The following is a 14,612-nucleotide window of genomic DNA, read 5'->3' as shown; positions in this document are numbered from 1 at the left end:
ATTACATCCTGAAACTTGGGCTCTCATGTCGATGCTTGGTCGTCTGGAGCAGTGTTTTTCAACCTTTTTTGAAGCAAGGCACATTTTTTGCATTGAAAAAATCCGGAGGCACGCCACCAGCAGAAATCATAAACTCGGTTGACAATAAAAAGTCGTTGTCGCAATTGTTGGATATGACTTTAAACGATAACCAAGCATACATCTCTATAGCTCTTGTCTCAAAGTAGGTGTACTGTCACCACCTGTCACATCACACCCTGACTTATTTTGAGTTTTTTGCTGTTTTCCTGTGTGTAGTGTTTTAGTTCTTGTCTTGCGCTCCTATTTTAGTGGCTTTTTCTCTTTTTTTTGGCATTTTTCTGTAGCAGTTTCATGACTTCCTTTGAGCGATATTTCCTGCATCTACTTTGTTTTAGCAATCAAGACTATTTCAGTTGTTTTCATCCTTCTTTGTGGGGACATTGTTGATTGTCATGTCATGTTCGGATGTACATTGTGGACGCCATCTTTGCTCCACAGTACGGTAAGTCTTTGCTGTCGTCCAGCATTCTGTTTTTGTTTACTTTGTAGCCAGTTCAGTTTTAGTTTCGTTCTGCATAGCCTTCCGTAAGCTTCAATGACTTTTCTTAGGGGCTCTCACCTTTTGTTTATTTTTGGTTTAAGCATAAGACACCTTTTTACCTGCACACTGCCTCCCGCTGTTTCCGACATTTACAAAGCAATTAGCTGTAATATGGAAGAGTATTACACGGTTACTCTGCCGAGCTCTAGACAGCACCAACACTCAACAACAACACATCATTTGCAGACTATAATTACTTGTTTGCAAAAAATATTTTTAACCCAAATAGGTGAAATTAGATCATCTCCCACGGCACACCAGAGTGTATCTCACGGCACACTAGTGTGCCACGGCACAGTGGTTGAAAAACACTGGTCTGGAGGACCCACGGGAGAGCAACCTCCACAACATTGTTTTTTTTTAAATGCAGTTTTCCTTTAACAGTTTTTCTTTAACGTCATGTGAAACCCAGTAAATGGCTGGTGACCAGTTCAGAGTGTAGGATCGCTGGAGTAGGCTCCAGCTCACCTGTGACCCTATTGAGGCCAGTCGGTATAGAAAACTGATGGATACGTCTCTAGACCTCAAAAGTAGGACTTTTTTTTTTTTTCGTAAAACCTTATATTTGGATCAATACGATATCAAACCCCGACCCCATGTTCTACCCTCTCGTTACTCTTCCCCTTCTAATCGCTAAATGTCCTTGGCTCATTTCCTTCCCCGTCTCATTCGTGGTTTTTTTCCTCCTCTCCTCCCCTTTCATAAATCACTATCCCTGCTGCCTCCAACCCTATCTGCCCATAGTCACATGACCAGGCTCCTGCATTGCAGACGAGGCTCTGCATGCGTTGGCCTCGCAACAATTGGTTAACGCCTGCCGTGTGGGTTTCACCTCATCCAATAGGGGGGGGGCCTGTGGCAGCTTGGAGGCGGGACTTACGAGGCAGCGCTCGCCTGGGGCAGAAAATCACTGACTCTGAACTAATAATAGGAGGGAGCAAAGCATTGTGGGTCAGCAGTTAGTGAGACCAAAGGATGGAGATGAAGGAGAAATGGACTTGAATTGTCAAAATGGGGACAAAGAACAAAATAAGAGCAACAACAGAGAAGATGATGCTTAGCAATATTTGTGTTACTTGTCCTTCTATATATGTTCTTTTGTTCATATTACCTGCCTGGAGACAACAAATGGAAATGAGCTTATGATCTGGCATATTTACTCTTGTACAGTGCAGATTTTCATTAATATGCACTGTCTGCCTGTGTCTTTTAGAGTCCATTTTATCGGAGGGTTGCTGGTTACTGGGGTTCAATCCCCACCTTCTACCATCCTAGTCACGTCCGTTGTGTCCTTGGGCAAGACACTTCACCCCTTGCTCCTGATGGCTGCTGGTTAGCGCCTTGCATGGCAGCTCCCGCCATCAGTGTGTGAATGTGTGTGTGAATGGGTGAATGTGGAAATACTGTCAAAGCGCTTTGAGTACCTTGAAGGTAGAAAAGCGCTATACAAGTATAACCCATTTATTTATTATTTATTTATTATTTTAAAATTATCTTACTCGTTTTTAAATCCTTACGTGGTCTTGCCCCACCGTACCTCTCTGAGCTGCTCCATCTCTATGCCCCCACCCGGTCCCTCAGGTCAGCTGATCAGCTGATCCTGGAGGTACCCAAAACAAAGCGCAAGCTCAGAGGGGACAGAGCTTTCTCTGTTGCGGGTCCCAAACTCTGGAACGATCTCCCTCTCCATGTGAGACAGGCCCCTTCTTTGGCTATTTTTAAGACCCTTCTTAAAACCCATTTTTATTCACTGGCTTTTAACCCAGCATGAGACTTTGAACTGTTTTTAGCTTTTAACTTTTTGAACTGTTTTTAACTTTTAAACTGTTTTTATCTAACAAACTGTTCTTAGGGTAATTTATATTTGCTTTTTAAATGTGTATTTTTATTTCTGTTTTAAATGTTATTTTTTAGTCTGTCCTTTGCCTCCATTTCTTTGTGGTGTACAGTCCTTTGTTTTTCAACTGTGCTTGTCTTTAAAGGGCTTTATAAATAAAGTTGGTAAGGTATGGTATGGTCTCTAACGAATAAATAAATAAATAAATAAATAAATAAATAATGCTGACATAACAATTTATTAATCATAATAATCACACTTTAAAATGTTGATTAATCGCTTGCATAAACTAACTTAAAAAAGACCCGAATGTTTGGACACAAATGCAATTGTATTGTTAAAATGTAATACAGGGACATTTTTAAAATGTTTTCTTGAGTGCATGTCATTTATTTGATCAAGACTTGGAGTCGGACCATTGGGCGCACCGGATTAAAGGCGCACTGCCGATGAACGGGTCTATTTTCATACAAAAGGCGCACCAGATTATAAGGCGCATTAAAGGGGTCATATTATGATTTTTTTCTAAATTTAAAACATTATCTTGTGGTCTACATAACATGTGATGGTGGTTCTTTGGTCAAAATGTTGCATAGATTATGTTTTACAGACCATCTTCAAGTAGCTTTCTGTTTTGTGGGCGGTCTTATCTACGTGGCTCACAGCGTCTTCTCCCCGTCATCTTTGTTGTAGCGGTGTAGCGTGCAAGGACGGGAGTGGAAGAAGTGTCAAAAGATGGAACTAACTGTTTTAATGACATTCAGACTTAAATCAATAACGGAGCAGCATCTCCTCATCCGTGGCTCACTAGTGCAATATCAACGCCGGAAATGTGTCCCGTGAAAAAACGTCCGACCGGAACTCTCTAATAACTAAAGTTCCATGGGTGAATTATGTAAACCCACTACAGTTTTTAGCGCTTTGATAGCTAGTCTATTGACAGATATAAGTAAGAACTTTACGCTACTTTATATTAGAAATGGCAACAGCAGAAGATGAATGCCACATAAGAAGGGAGAGAAAAAGAAGAAGATTATGACTATGGTGTCGGCACGGACTACAAAGGCGGACACGGCCACATTTTCAGGACTCATGCAGATCCCAAATACACCTCAGCAGGTACCAGAAGGTAAGAAAAGTTGGTTTTGCATAATATTGCGAAACAAAACACCAGATAATATGTCTGCTGATAGGTGCCATTTTGCGGTCCTTATACACACACACCATAATAATACTCGTATGCTTAATGCACTGACAATCCATCAAGCGGTGTGGCTTCATAGCTTACCGAAGTCGTACTAAAAACATTTTGACAGATTTTTGAGCGCCGTGTGTAATGTTCTGTCTTCTCAAATGGATCGTTTAAAGTTTTGGTGCTATTTACTGGCGTCATCTTGCAGTTTACACAGATCTCTTATGTTTGACTACCATCTACTGGTCACACTTATCATTACACCATGTACCCAAAAAAAAAAAAAAAAAAAAAATTGCTTCTAGGTCGGTAAGCACAACCAGAATTATGCCGTACATTAGGCGCACCGAGATATAAGGCGCACTGTCGATTTTTGAGAAAATTAAAGGATTTTAAGTGCGCCTTATAGTCCGAAAAATAAGGTACCTTGAAGGTAGAAAAGCACTATACAAGTACAACCAATTTACCATTTACCCCAAAAAATTACGGTTGCTAGGGTGTCAAAAATGTCACTCGCCTGTACAACTTCTACTACAAGCTTTATAACTTCCCTCTGGTTTATTGTTTTTACAATCAGATATTGTTTTAATAATTTATTGAGTATGTAGACAGGGATTTAAAATAACATCCTGGTTCGATCCCCAGCTCCTAGTCACATCCGTTGTGTCCTTGAGCAAGACCTTTCACCCTTGCTCTTGATGGGTCGTGGTTAGGGCATTGCATGGTAGCTCCCGCCATCAGTGTGTGAATGGGTGAATGTGGAAATAGTGTCAAAGCGCTTTGAGTACCTTAAAGGCAAGCGCGATACAAGTATAACTCATTTACCATTTACATTTGAATGTACATTCAGATTAAAAACCTTGTTATTTTTAAACAAAGATAATCTATGTAGAATTTTACCTGCTAAGAGGTTATGAAGGTTGACCCCGACACTTAATGTGTATGTATTAGGGGTGTAACGGTTCGTGTATTTGGTACTATTCGGAGGTGTACCGAACGAGTTTCCACGCGAACATATTAAGTGTTAATATGCTTCCTTCTGCCTGTTTCTGTCAGTACTCTACACAGCACCCAGCATTGTCCCACCGACACAACCATCTGATTGGTTATACATAGAGCGGTAACAGCCAATCAGCAGTGCGTATTCAGAGCGGTAACAGCCAATCAGCAGTGCGTATTCAGAGCGCATGGAGTCAGTGCTCCAGCGTGGTTATGAGCAGGTAGGTGTTTAGCAGGTAATCATCAGGCTGCGGACTCTCCCCAAATGATAATAAACACCTCCCAGTCAACTACTAGTAACATCACTATGAGCCCGTTGACCTTCTAGAAATATAAACTTCAGCTCGCTCGCAGTCCTGGCTTGAGGTGAAGGCTAATTAGCTTTTAGCGTAACGTTAGCTAATTTTGCTGTGTGTGTGGGTGTGTGTGTGTGTGTGAGTGTGTGTTACGGACAGCAAAGCCTTGTCTGTCTGTTATTTCACTTTACCTTTTTCTGTGTTGATTGAGCCGTGTTGAAGCAGCAAAAAAGGACATTTTGTTAAATGAAGAGTTTCTGTCTCTGATAGTTGATATAATAATGTTACTGCATCATTAAGCCTGCATGAACTCCATTGTGTTCAGGGATGAATAGTCTCTCCTATTGCTATTGTAGTATTTTTTCAGCTATAGTTACATTAATCATTAGTAATGGAGCAGCCTAGTTTTGAATGGCAGGGTCCCTGCTATCACATGTTGATAAAAATATAACATTTACATAATAAAAATCAACTACAGGCTTCCCAAATGCTGTAATAAATTAAGCATGATGAGCTGACTTGAAACTGTTTAATGTTGCACTTTTTATATGTAGAAGAAAAGTTTTGTCATTTTATTTAATCTGAGCAACAACTTGAGGCAGTTTAATGTTGATTAACGTGGGCAGAATTATTATAGTGTTCCCAATGTTAAAAGGATAAAGCCATTGATTACAAATTTGGTAAATAAATAACCAAAACATTTATATTTTGTTGTTTTCTTACTGTACCGAAAATGAACCGAACCGTGACCTCTATACCGAGGTATGTACCGAACCGAAATTTTTGTGTACCGTTACACCCCTGGTATGTATGCAATAATCTCTGACCAAACTACAACCCTCCACAGTAAGTATGTTTACCTGAGACTCATAGGGCAAGAAAGCGATATTGATCTCCGTTAGAGTCTTGATGGTTTTGGAAGCACGGCTCTTTACCAGCTCATTGAACAGAGGATCAGGACAGGCTGGTAGGACAAGAAACACAATCATCATTAAAGAAAACATTCATTTATAACTTGTAAAAAAAAAAAATACACTTAACAAAGCAGACTGGTTGCTTTGTACGGTATACTGTACATGTATGTACACTGTGTACAGGGTGTAGGTTCTAGCTTGGCGCAACAAAGAGCAGGATAAACATAAAAAAATCAGTCTGCCTTATGATTATGATTATTTGATGGTCTAATTAATTATTGATATAATTATTTTTTGATTTAATTAATTACACATTTAAATACATATTTAAATATTTATTTAATGATTTATCTCATTATGTCATTAATGTGTGTGTCAGCGCTTCACAAAATTATTTTGTATTTATTTTATTTTATCTGTCAAACTTAGCCTTCAAAATCAGTGGGCAGATCCTTACACTTGATGGGACAAAATTAATTAAGTATGACGTCTATAAAATTAAATAAATCATTCCTAAATGTGTCATTGTGTAATTCAATTGTGAAATACTTAATTCAAATCATAAAATAATTAAATCAATAATTAATTATATGATAAATAATTAAATGTAATTTTACATTAAATAAAAAATGGCACATTTAAATACACATTTATGTATTTAATTCAAATTATAATTAATTAATCAACGACACATTTAAATACACATGTATGTATTTAATTACAATTATAATTAATTAATGACACATTTAAGTAATTATTTATAGAGGTATTTATTTATTTAGTTTTGTCATATTTGGCCCTCCATATACATGTACTCACTAACATTTGATTGTGATTGTCATTCCAATCTTCCTTCTTCGTCCAAGACTAAACTCCAATATTCCTCGCAAAAAAAAAGCAACCATCTTGAGCAGGGGTCCCCAAACTACGGCCCGCGGGCCGGATCCGGCCCCCCAGTATCCAAAATCTGGCCCACGGGAAGTCCCAAGTTAAATTATTATTATTATTATTATTATTATTATTATTATTATCATTATTATTATTTTTTTAATCTTTCCTTTCTAATCCATTTTCTACCGCTTGTTACTCTCGGTGTCTCCTAGCCGCTCAGGCAAATCATATTGTCTAAAAATTAATTTTCCCATCGATAACGTGACAATGTTAAATGTCAAAACGGATTAAAAAGACAATGTGTATATGTATATATATATATATATATATATATATACATATATATATATATATATATATATATATATATATACACAGCCCGGCCCCTGGCCAAAATTTTTTAACCCAATGCGGCCCACGAGTCAAAAAGTTTGGGGACCCCTGATCTTGAGAGTACTCACAGTCAGTGAAGAAAACATGGGCTGCTTTGTATTTTGCTGAGTGAGGGTCTTTGAAGTCTCCAATGAGGGTGTGGACAGACTGAAAAGGACGAGAAGCACAAGAAATCACATCACGTCACGTAAGCATGTCAATAACAATCACACTTGCTTATTTAAAGATGCATTTTAATTATTTTTGAGCGTCAGCTGGAGCCTATCCCAGCTGGTACACCCTGGACTTGGACATACCCATTTACAGTTCACACATACATGTACCGAATTTTTCGGACTATGAGTCTCAGTTTTTTTCATAGTTTGGCCGGGCTCCAGTGCGACTTATAACTGTTTTTTTCCTTCTTTATTATGCATTTTCGGCAGGTGCGACTTATACTCCGAAAAATACGGTATGTACAATTTGGAGTCTACACTTAAACTATCACACAGGCCCTAGTGTGTGAATGTGAGTGTGAATGTTGTCTGTCTATCTGTGTTGGCCCTGCAATGAGGTGGCGACTTGTCCAGGGTGTACCCCGCCTTCCGCCCGATTGTAGCTGAGATAAGCTCCAGCGCCCCCCGCGACCCCAAAGGGAATAAGCGGTAGAAAATGGATGGATGGATGGACAACAAACACACCACTACATAAAGAAATGCTCCAACTAAGAATCAAACCCTCACTTTTCTGACGGCACACAGTGTCTCCCTAAATAATTTGTCATTATAGTCTTATCATTGGCGGAGCAGGAAGGAGTTATAGAAATACTAATTTTGTAAATTTTAAAAAGCAGAATTTTCTATTATTATTATCATTAAAAAAAAACATTTGATAATTGAATAATGGTTTAAAATTTTTAACCTAAAAAATGACTTTTTGAACAGGCAGCAGCTGACGCCATTGCCGACATTTGCTCTAATGAGAGGAAGAAGGAAGAGGAGCGCATGAATGCTAACCTTCTCTGTTGGTGTAATCAGGAAAATGGCCTCCAAGGTGGGAAGAGGCTCTCGTCGCTTGTTGATGTCTTCCACAACTAGAGGAAAATTACATTGCAGATTTTATTGCGTAAGTACACTCAACACTAGTGTTAGACACATTGCTTTTATAAAATAAGTAATATATAACTCGTCACGTTCCAAAAAAGTAAATAAATACTTAACATAATTATTTTTTAATAATGCATCACTTTTTTATAAACCTTCAAATATCTGGCACATGCAGTTGAGAGATGTTTCATGAGAGCAGAGTGTGTGTGTGTGTGTGTGTGTGTGTGTGTGTGTGTGTGTGTGTGTGTGTGTGTGTGTGTGTGTGTGTGTGTGTGTGTGCGCCTTTGAAAGGTAGTGACTCTTGCAAAGTGACGTGATGTCACTGTTCACCGCATGTTGTTAGCGCAACTTAATTATTGTTGTTCAATTGTTGTTTCCCTGTATAGTAGCAGTAGTTGTGTGTGTGTGTGTGTGTGTCTACATAAATGTTGTGTTAAGTTTTCTATGCAGTATCAGGGGTGTCAAACTCATTTTCATTGAGGGCCACATCGCAGTTATGGTTGACCTCAGAGGGATGCTTTTAACAATGACTAATATATGAATATACATGTATATATATAATACAGTGGTTCTTAACCTGGGTCCGATCGAACCCTAAGGGTTCGGTGAGTCGGCCTCAGGGGTTCGGCGGAGGTCAAGACACACCCGACTCATCATGTAAATACAAACTTCTCCCTATCGGCGTATTACGGATACAGCTGACTGATTTGCAGGTGTGTAATTTGTTGTGAGTTTTTGCACTGTGTTGGTTTTGTTCTTTGAACAAGGTGATGTTCATGCACAGTTCATTTTATGCACCAGTAAAAAAACATGGTAACACTTTAGTATGGGGAACATATTCACCATTAATTAGTTGCTTATTAACATGCAAATTAGTAACATATTGGCTCTTAACTCGTCATTATTAAGTACTTATTAATGCCTTATTCGGCATGGCCTTATTATAACCCTAACCCTTTAACCCCTGACCCTAACCCTAACCAAATAACTCTAAATTAAGTCTTTATTACTTAGAATATGTTCCCCTAGTGTCCAAATAACTCTAAATTAAGTCTTTGTTACTTAGAATATGTTCCCCATACTAAAGTGTTACCAAAAACATATAACTTTGTCTTGAATTTGAAAAAATAAACATTTTATTTTTCACTAAAGAAGGGTTCGGTGAATGCGCATATGAAACTGGTGGGGTTCGGTACCTCCAACAAGGTTAAGAACCACTGATATAATACATTAATATATTTTTTTTACATAAGCTGCAAAAAAAAAAATTAAAGTTTTACTTTAAAAACTGGCAGCTCAGTCACCAGACTTTTACAGTGAAAGCATATACAGCATTAAAAAAAATAGAATAAATGTAATGTAATGGGAAAAAAATACCACTGCTTTTAGCGGGGGGGTTTTACCGTAAAATCTTGTTGTTTTAATGTTTTTTTTGTTTGTATTTTAATGTTTTAGTGTCTTACTGTATATGGAAAAAAAACAGTACCAAAGTTGATTTTACGGTAAAAAATTCAGTCGGTGGAATTTAACCGTAAAATGTATTGTCAATTTTACAGTCTACAATTTCATTGATAATTTGTTTTGAAATCATAAGTCAAGCAGATATTTAAGTACAGTATTTATCTTTATTTTAACAAAAAATATTTTTCTTTTTTTTTTTAAATACATAATATAATATTTAGATGTTGATAATATTGAATTTTAAACGATATGCAATTGCATGCAGTACATGATTTTTAATGTCAAAATGGAAAGAACAAATATATTTAGTAAGAAAAGATTAAGCATTTTATTAACGCATATTATTTCTAGGCTTTCGCGGACCACATAAAATAATGTGGTGGGCCAGTTTTGGCCCCCGGACCTTGAGTTTGACACCTGTGCCCTATATGATATCAAGTTCATTTGGATTGAAGTGGTGGCTGTTGCTTGCATTAGTAAATAAATACTTCCTTCAGTGCAGTTGCTGTTCTTCTGATGCCGTTTTGTTGACATACAACCTCAAAAGTAGCGCGCCAGCTTACATCAAACGTATCGGAAACAGCGTTCTGACATATGTAAAAGTAATTTATTACATTCACGTTTTAACGGCGTTACTAACGTTACTATATTATGTTATTGTGCAACACATTGTTCTTAGCACTGCTTAACATACAAATCCCGTTTCCATATGAGTTGGGAAATTGTGTTAGATGTAAATATAAACGGAATACAATGATTTGCAAATCCTTTTCAACCCATATTCAATTGAATGCACTACAAAGACAACATATTTGATGTTCAAACTCATAAACTTGATTTTTTTTTTTGCAAATAATAATTAACTTAGAATTTCATGGCTGCAACACGTGCCAAAGTAGTTGGGAAAGGCATGTTCACCACTGTGTTACATGGCCTTTCCTTTTAACAACACCCAGTAAACGTTTGGGAACTGAAGAGACACATTTTTTAAGCTTCTCAGGTGGAATTCTTTCCCATTCTTGCTTGATGTACAGCTTAAGTTGTTCAACAGTCCGGGGGTCTCCGTTGTGGTATTTTAGGCTTCATAATGCACCACACATTTTCAATGGGAGACAGGTCTGGACTACAGGCAAGCCAGTCTAGTACCCGCACTCTTTTACTATGAAGCCATGCTGTTGTAACACGTGGCTTGGCATTGTCTTGCTGAAATAAGCAGGGGCGTCCATGGTAACGTTGCTTGGATGGCAACATATGTTGCTCCAAAACCTGTATGTACCTTTCAGCATTAATGGCGCCTTCACAGATGTGTAAGTTACCGATGTCTTGGGCACTAATACGCCCCCATACCATCACAGATGCTGGCTTTTCAACTTTGCGCCTATAACAATCCGGATGGTTCTTTTCCTCTTTGGTCCGGACGACACGACGTCCACAGTTTCCAAAAACAATTTGAAATGTGGACTCATCAGACCACAGAACACTTTTCCACTTTGTATCAGTCTATCTTAGATGAGCTCAGGCCCAGCGTTTCTGGGTGTTGTTGATAAACGGTTTTCGCCTTGCATAGGAGAGTTTTAACTTGCACTTACAGATGTAGCGACCAACTGTAGTTACTGACAGTGGGTTTCTGAAGTGTTCCTGAGCCCATGTGGTGATATCCTTTACACACTGATGTCGCTTGTTGATGCAGTACAGCCTGAGGGATCAAAGGTCACGGGCTTAGCTGCTTACGTGCAGTGATTTCTCCAGATTCTCTGAACCCTTTGATGATATTACGGACCGGAGATGGTGAAATCCCTAAATTCCTTGCAATAGTTGGTTGAGAAAGGTTTTTCTTAAACTGTTCAAAAATTTGCTCACACATTTGTTGACAAAGTGGTGACCCTCGCCCCATCCTTGTTTGTGAATGACTGAGCATTTCATGGAATCTACTTTTATACCCAATCATGGCACCCACCTGTTCCCAATTTGCCTGTTCATCTGTGGGATGTTCCAAATAAGTGTTTGATGAGCATTCCTCAACTTTATCAGTATTTATTGCCACCTTTCCCAACTTCTTTGTCACGTGTTGCTGGCATCAAATTCTAAAGTTAATGATTATTTGCAAAAAAAAAAAGTTTATCAGTTTGAACATCAAATATGTTGTCTTTGTAGCATATTCAACTGTATATGGGTTGAAAATTATTTGCAAATCATTGTATTCCGTTTATATTTACATCTAACACAATTTCCCAACTCATATGGAAACAGGGTTTGTACTTAGAAAGGTGAGACTTACTGGTGATGCCCTCTGTCATGATGTCTGTCATCTTGCAGCAAGAAGACAGCATCCTCATACTCAGCTGGTCCACAATCAGGGCCTGGAAACCAGAGACACTTGAACTAACCACATCGCTATGTCAAGAATAGATGATGGGGTTAATAGCCCTTTACCTTAATTAAGACAATAGTTTTTGAAAATTTGAGGGTAGACTTATTTATATATCATTTAGATTAGCTTCAAAATAATAATATTGAGTTGTGTTACAACAAGTAAATAGCCTTAAAATATATATTTTTATTGCTATGCAGGAAATTGAGGTATTGCATGCAAGGCAATACCTCATACCTTATATCTTGACCATAAAGGAGCCTTCAATAGCTGCCAACTTTTTATCGTCTAATTACGCAATTCTCCAGTGCGCTCAGCATACACACTTGTAGTAGAAATATAAAAAGGAAACTCAACATCAATCACAAACCTATGACAACCAGCTAAATGTCTGTCCTTTCATCCACACTCATATTTTGTTTACTAGGAGTGTCCCGATCAATATTGAAAAGTATGTGATTGGCCAATGCCGATTAATACTGTTCAATAACAATCAAAAAAGCTGATGCCCTCTGGTTGTTAGAGGGCTTCATATATTTTGATAGAGGCGGCTAGCAGCTCCCCTAAGTTATTTATCATCACCTCCATTGCAGCAAATAAATTACATTTCTTACAAGTAATATTATCACTGGAGGACAAGGCTAAACATGTTACACACCGAGTAAGAACAAGCAAGAGCAGACAAGAATGCAAGCTAATCGTTAAGCCAGCTTTATGACACAAGAAATAAGTGCTTCGTAAAGTTTAAAAAGTGTAGATGGAAGCACATTACAAAACGGATTCAAGAACTTTATTGTCATATCAGCACAAATTAGACACATGAGTAGGGATGATGCTCGAAACCGGTTTTCCCGGTTGTTCGATAAGAAAAGAACCGAGTCCTCGGACTCGAATCCCTTTTTGAGAACCGGTATCGAGACCACTACAGTAAAGAAAAAGAGTTTGTTCTTTATTCGAATCCCTGAGAACAAATCCCTTCCCACAGGAAATGCCCTGTCAGACGCAATGTTATGCCCATTTGATTGTAGACTCTTACTGACACCTTGTGGCAATATGAAAATACTACGCGTCATTAGTTTGGGCACTTCCGGGTTGGCGAGTCAGTTCAGTTCATGAGACAATTGAGAAGTAGACAAGTTGGGTTAGCTCCTACAAGCCTTGGAAAAGATAAGTCTGTAAGTAAACTGTTTAACTTGGTTATACAACTCAATATTAAGGTGGAAAGTGTTTCAATTTGATGTAAGATGTCTATTGAAAAACGATTTTTGTGCACTGTTTCAATGGATGATTTGTATTTCCACCTTTGAAATAGTTTCAACACTCAGAAGTATTTGTTTGATGATAGTACTGTATATTTGTGTGAAGCTAATATTTACATATTGTGTATTACATTTCAGTATGTTAATTGAATCACATAGCTTATACATTTGTCATTGTGTGTATTTCAGTTTAAAAAAAATATATAACAGTCCAGTGCAAGACAAAAGTAAAGATAGGAAAAGACAAAGCAAGATCGACAACAATAAAGAGCCTAAATGGATTAATCAGTTTTGGAACTTTATTAGACGTCTTGGATTGTTTGTTAGCTGTCTGCCAAGCTGTATAACCTCAACACGTATAGTGAGGGCAGATCAGGTAATATGCAATTATTGCCAGGCTTCGCTCTTATTTAAGGGAAGAAGAATTGTTGATTGATGACTGTGGTGTTCTTAGTGTCATAGTGTGTGTAGTTAGTATGTTCCAATAGCAGCAGAAGTGCACTTTTTGGAGAACTGTATTATTTTCAGTTTTGTGCCCAAAGGACTGATTTTATTTAACTCTATATTATTATTTATACACCTAGAGTGATCACAGAGACAGGTTGTTTTTGTGTTACTGTATATATTTGTTTTTCTGAAAAATCCCACTTAATATACTTTGGGTAACAACAGTCAATATTTTTTTTATTTTTTTTTTAGGGGGGGGTAACAGTCAATAATTATTTATTTATTTTATTTTATTTTTTTCTTATAAAATAAAAGTGAGCTTTTGTTGAACCAAATATTGTGTTTTTTCCCATATACAACAACCTATCTGGAATCGATAAGAGAATCGATAGGAATCGGTTCGATAAGAGGATTCGATAATGGGCTCGAACTCGATAATTTCTTATCAAACATCATCCCTACACATGAATGAAATTTAGTACCTGAGATCCCACATTAAGCCCAATGAGTACCACAAGAACGATAGTATATACATAATATATATATTAAATAGAATAGGATATAAGTAGAGTAGCTCATAAATAGCATAGGGAATATGAATAGAGTATCAATAGAATAGAATAAATAAAAATAGAATAGACTGTGAGCCTGTAGTGCAAATGTGAATGTAAAACAATGTGAGCAAACTAAACCAAACAAAAGTCTGTTCCAGCACAGTTGGTACACATTATGGAGCTATTAACAGAAAAGGAGATTAATAATAGCTAAAGAGGATAGTACAACAATGTGTGATCCATCTATTGGTAGTGTCAATACCAAGGATAGTATCAGTTTTTGATACTATA

The 14,612-nt window shown here is 37.5% G+C and overlaps 1 protein-coding gene across 2 annotated transcripts in view; it reads right to left on the bottom strand.

Annotated features, from left to right (window-relative positions):
- stxbp1a (syntaxin binding protein 1a) overlaps positions 1-14,612 on the bottom strand; it is a 99,916-nt gene that overhangs the window by 53,384 nt on the left and 31,920 nt on the right. For both annotated transcript variants that reach the window (XM_061980749.2, XM_061980750.2), the window contains exons 3-6: positions 11,969-12,050; positions 8,140-8,216; positions 7,213-7,291; positions 5,807-5,910 (exon numbers count right to left, since the gene is read on the bottom strand). In XM_061980749.2, coding sequence (XP_061836733.1) covers positions 5,807-5,910; positions 7,213-7,291; positions 8,140-8,216; positions 11,969-12,050 — 342 coding nt within the window. The remainder of the gene's footprint in view (positions 1-5,806; positions 5,911-7,212; positions 7,292-8,139; positions 8,217-11,968; positions 12,051-14,612) is intronic.

The sequence above is a fragment of the Nerophis lumbriciformis genome, linkage group LG20 (assembly GCF_033978685.3).
Source record: "Nerophis lumbriciformis linkage group LG20, RoL_Nlum_v2.1, whole genome shotgun sequence".
Lineage (NCBI taxonomy): Eukaryota > Metazoa > Chordata > Actinopteri > Syngnathiformes > Syngnathidae > Nerophis > Nerophis lumbriciformis.
The sequence above is the reverse complement of the archived record's forward strand: the minus strand, read 5'-3'. Positions and strand labels throughout refer to the sequence as shown.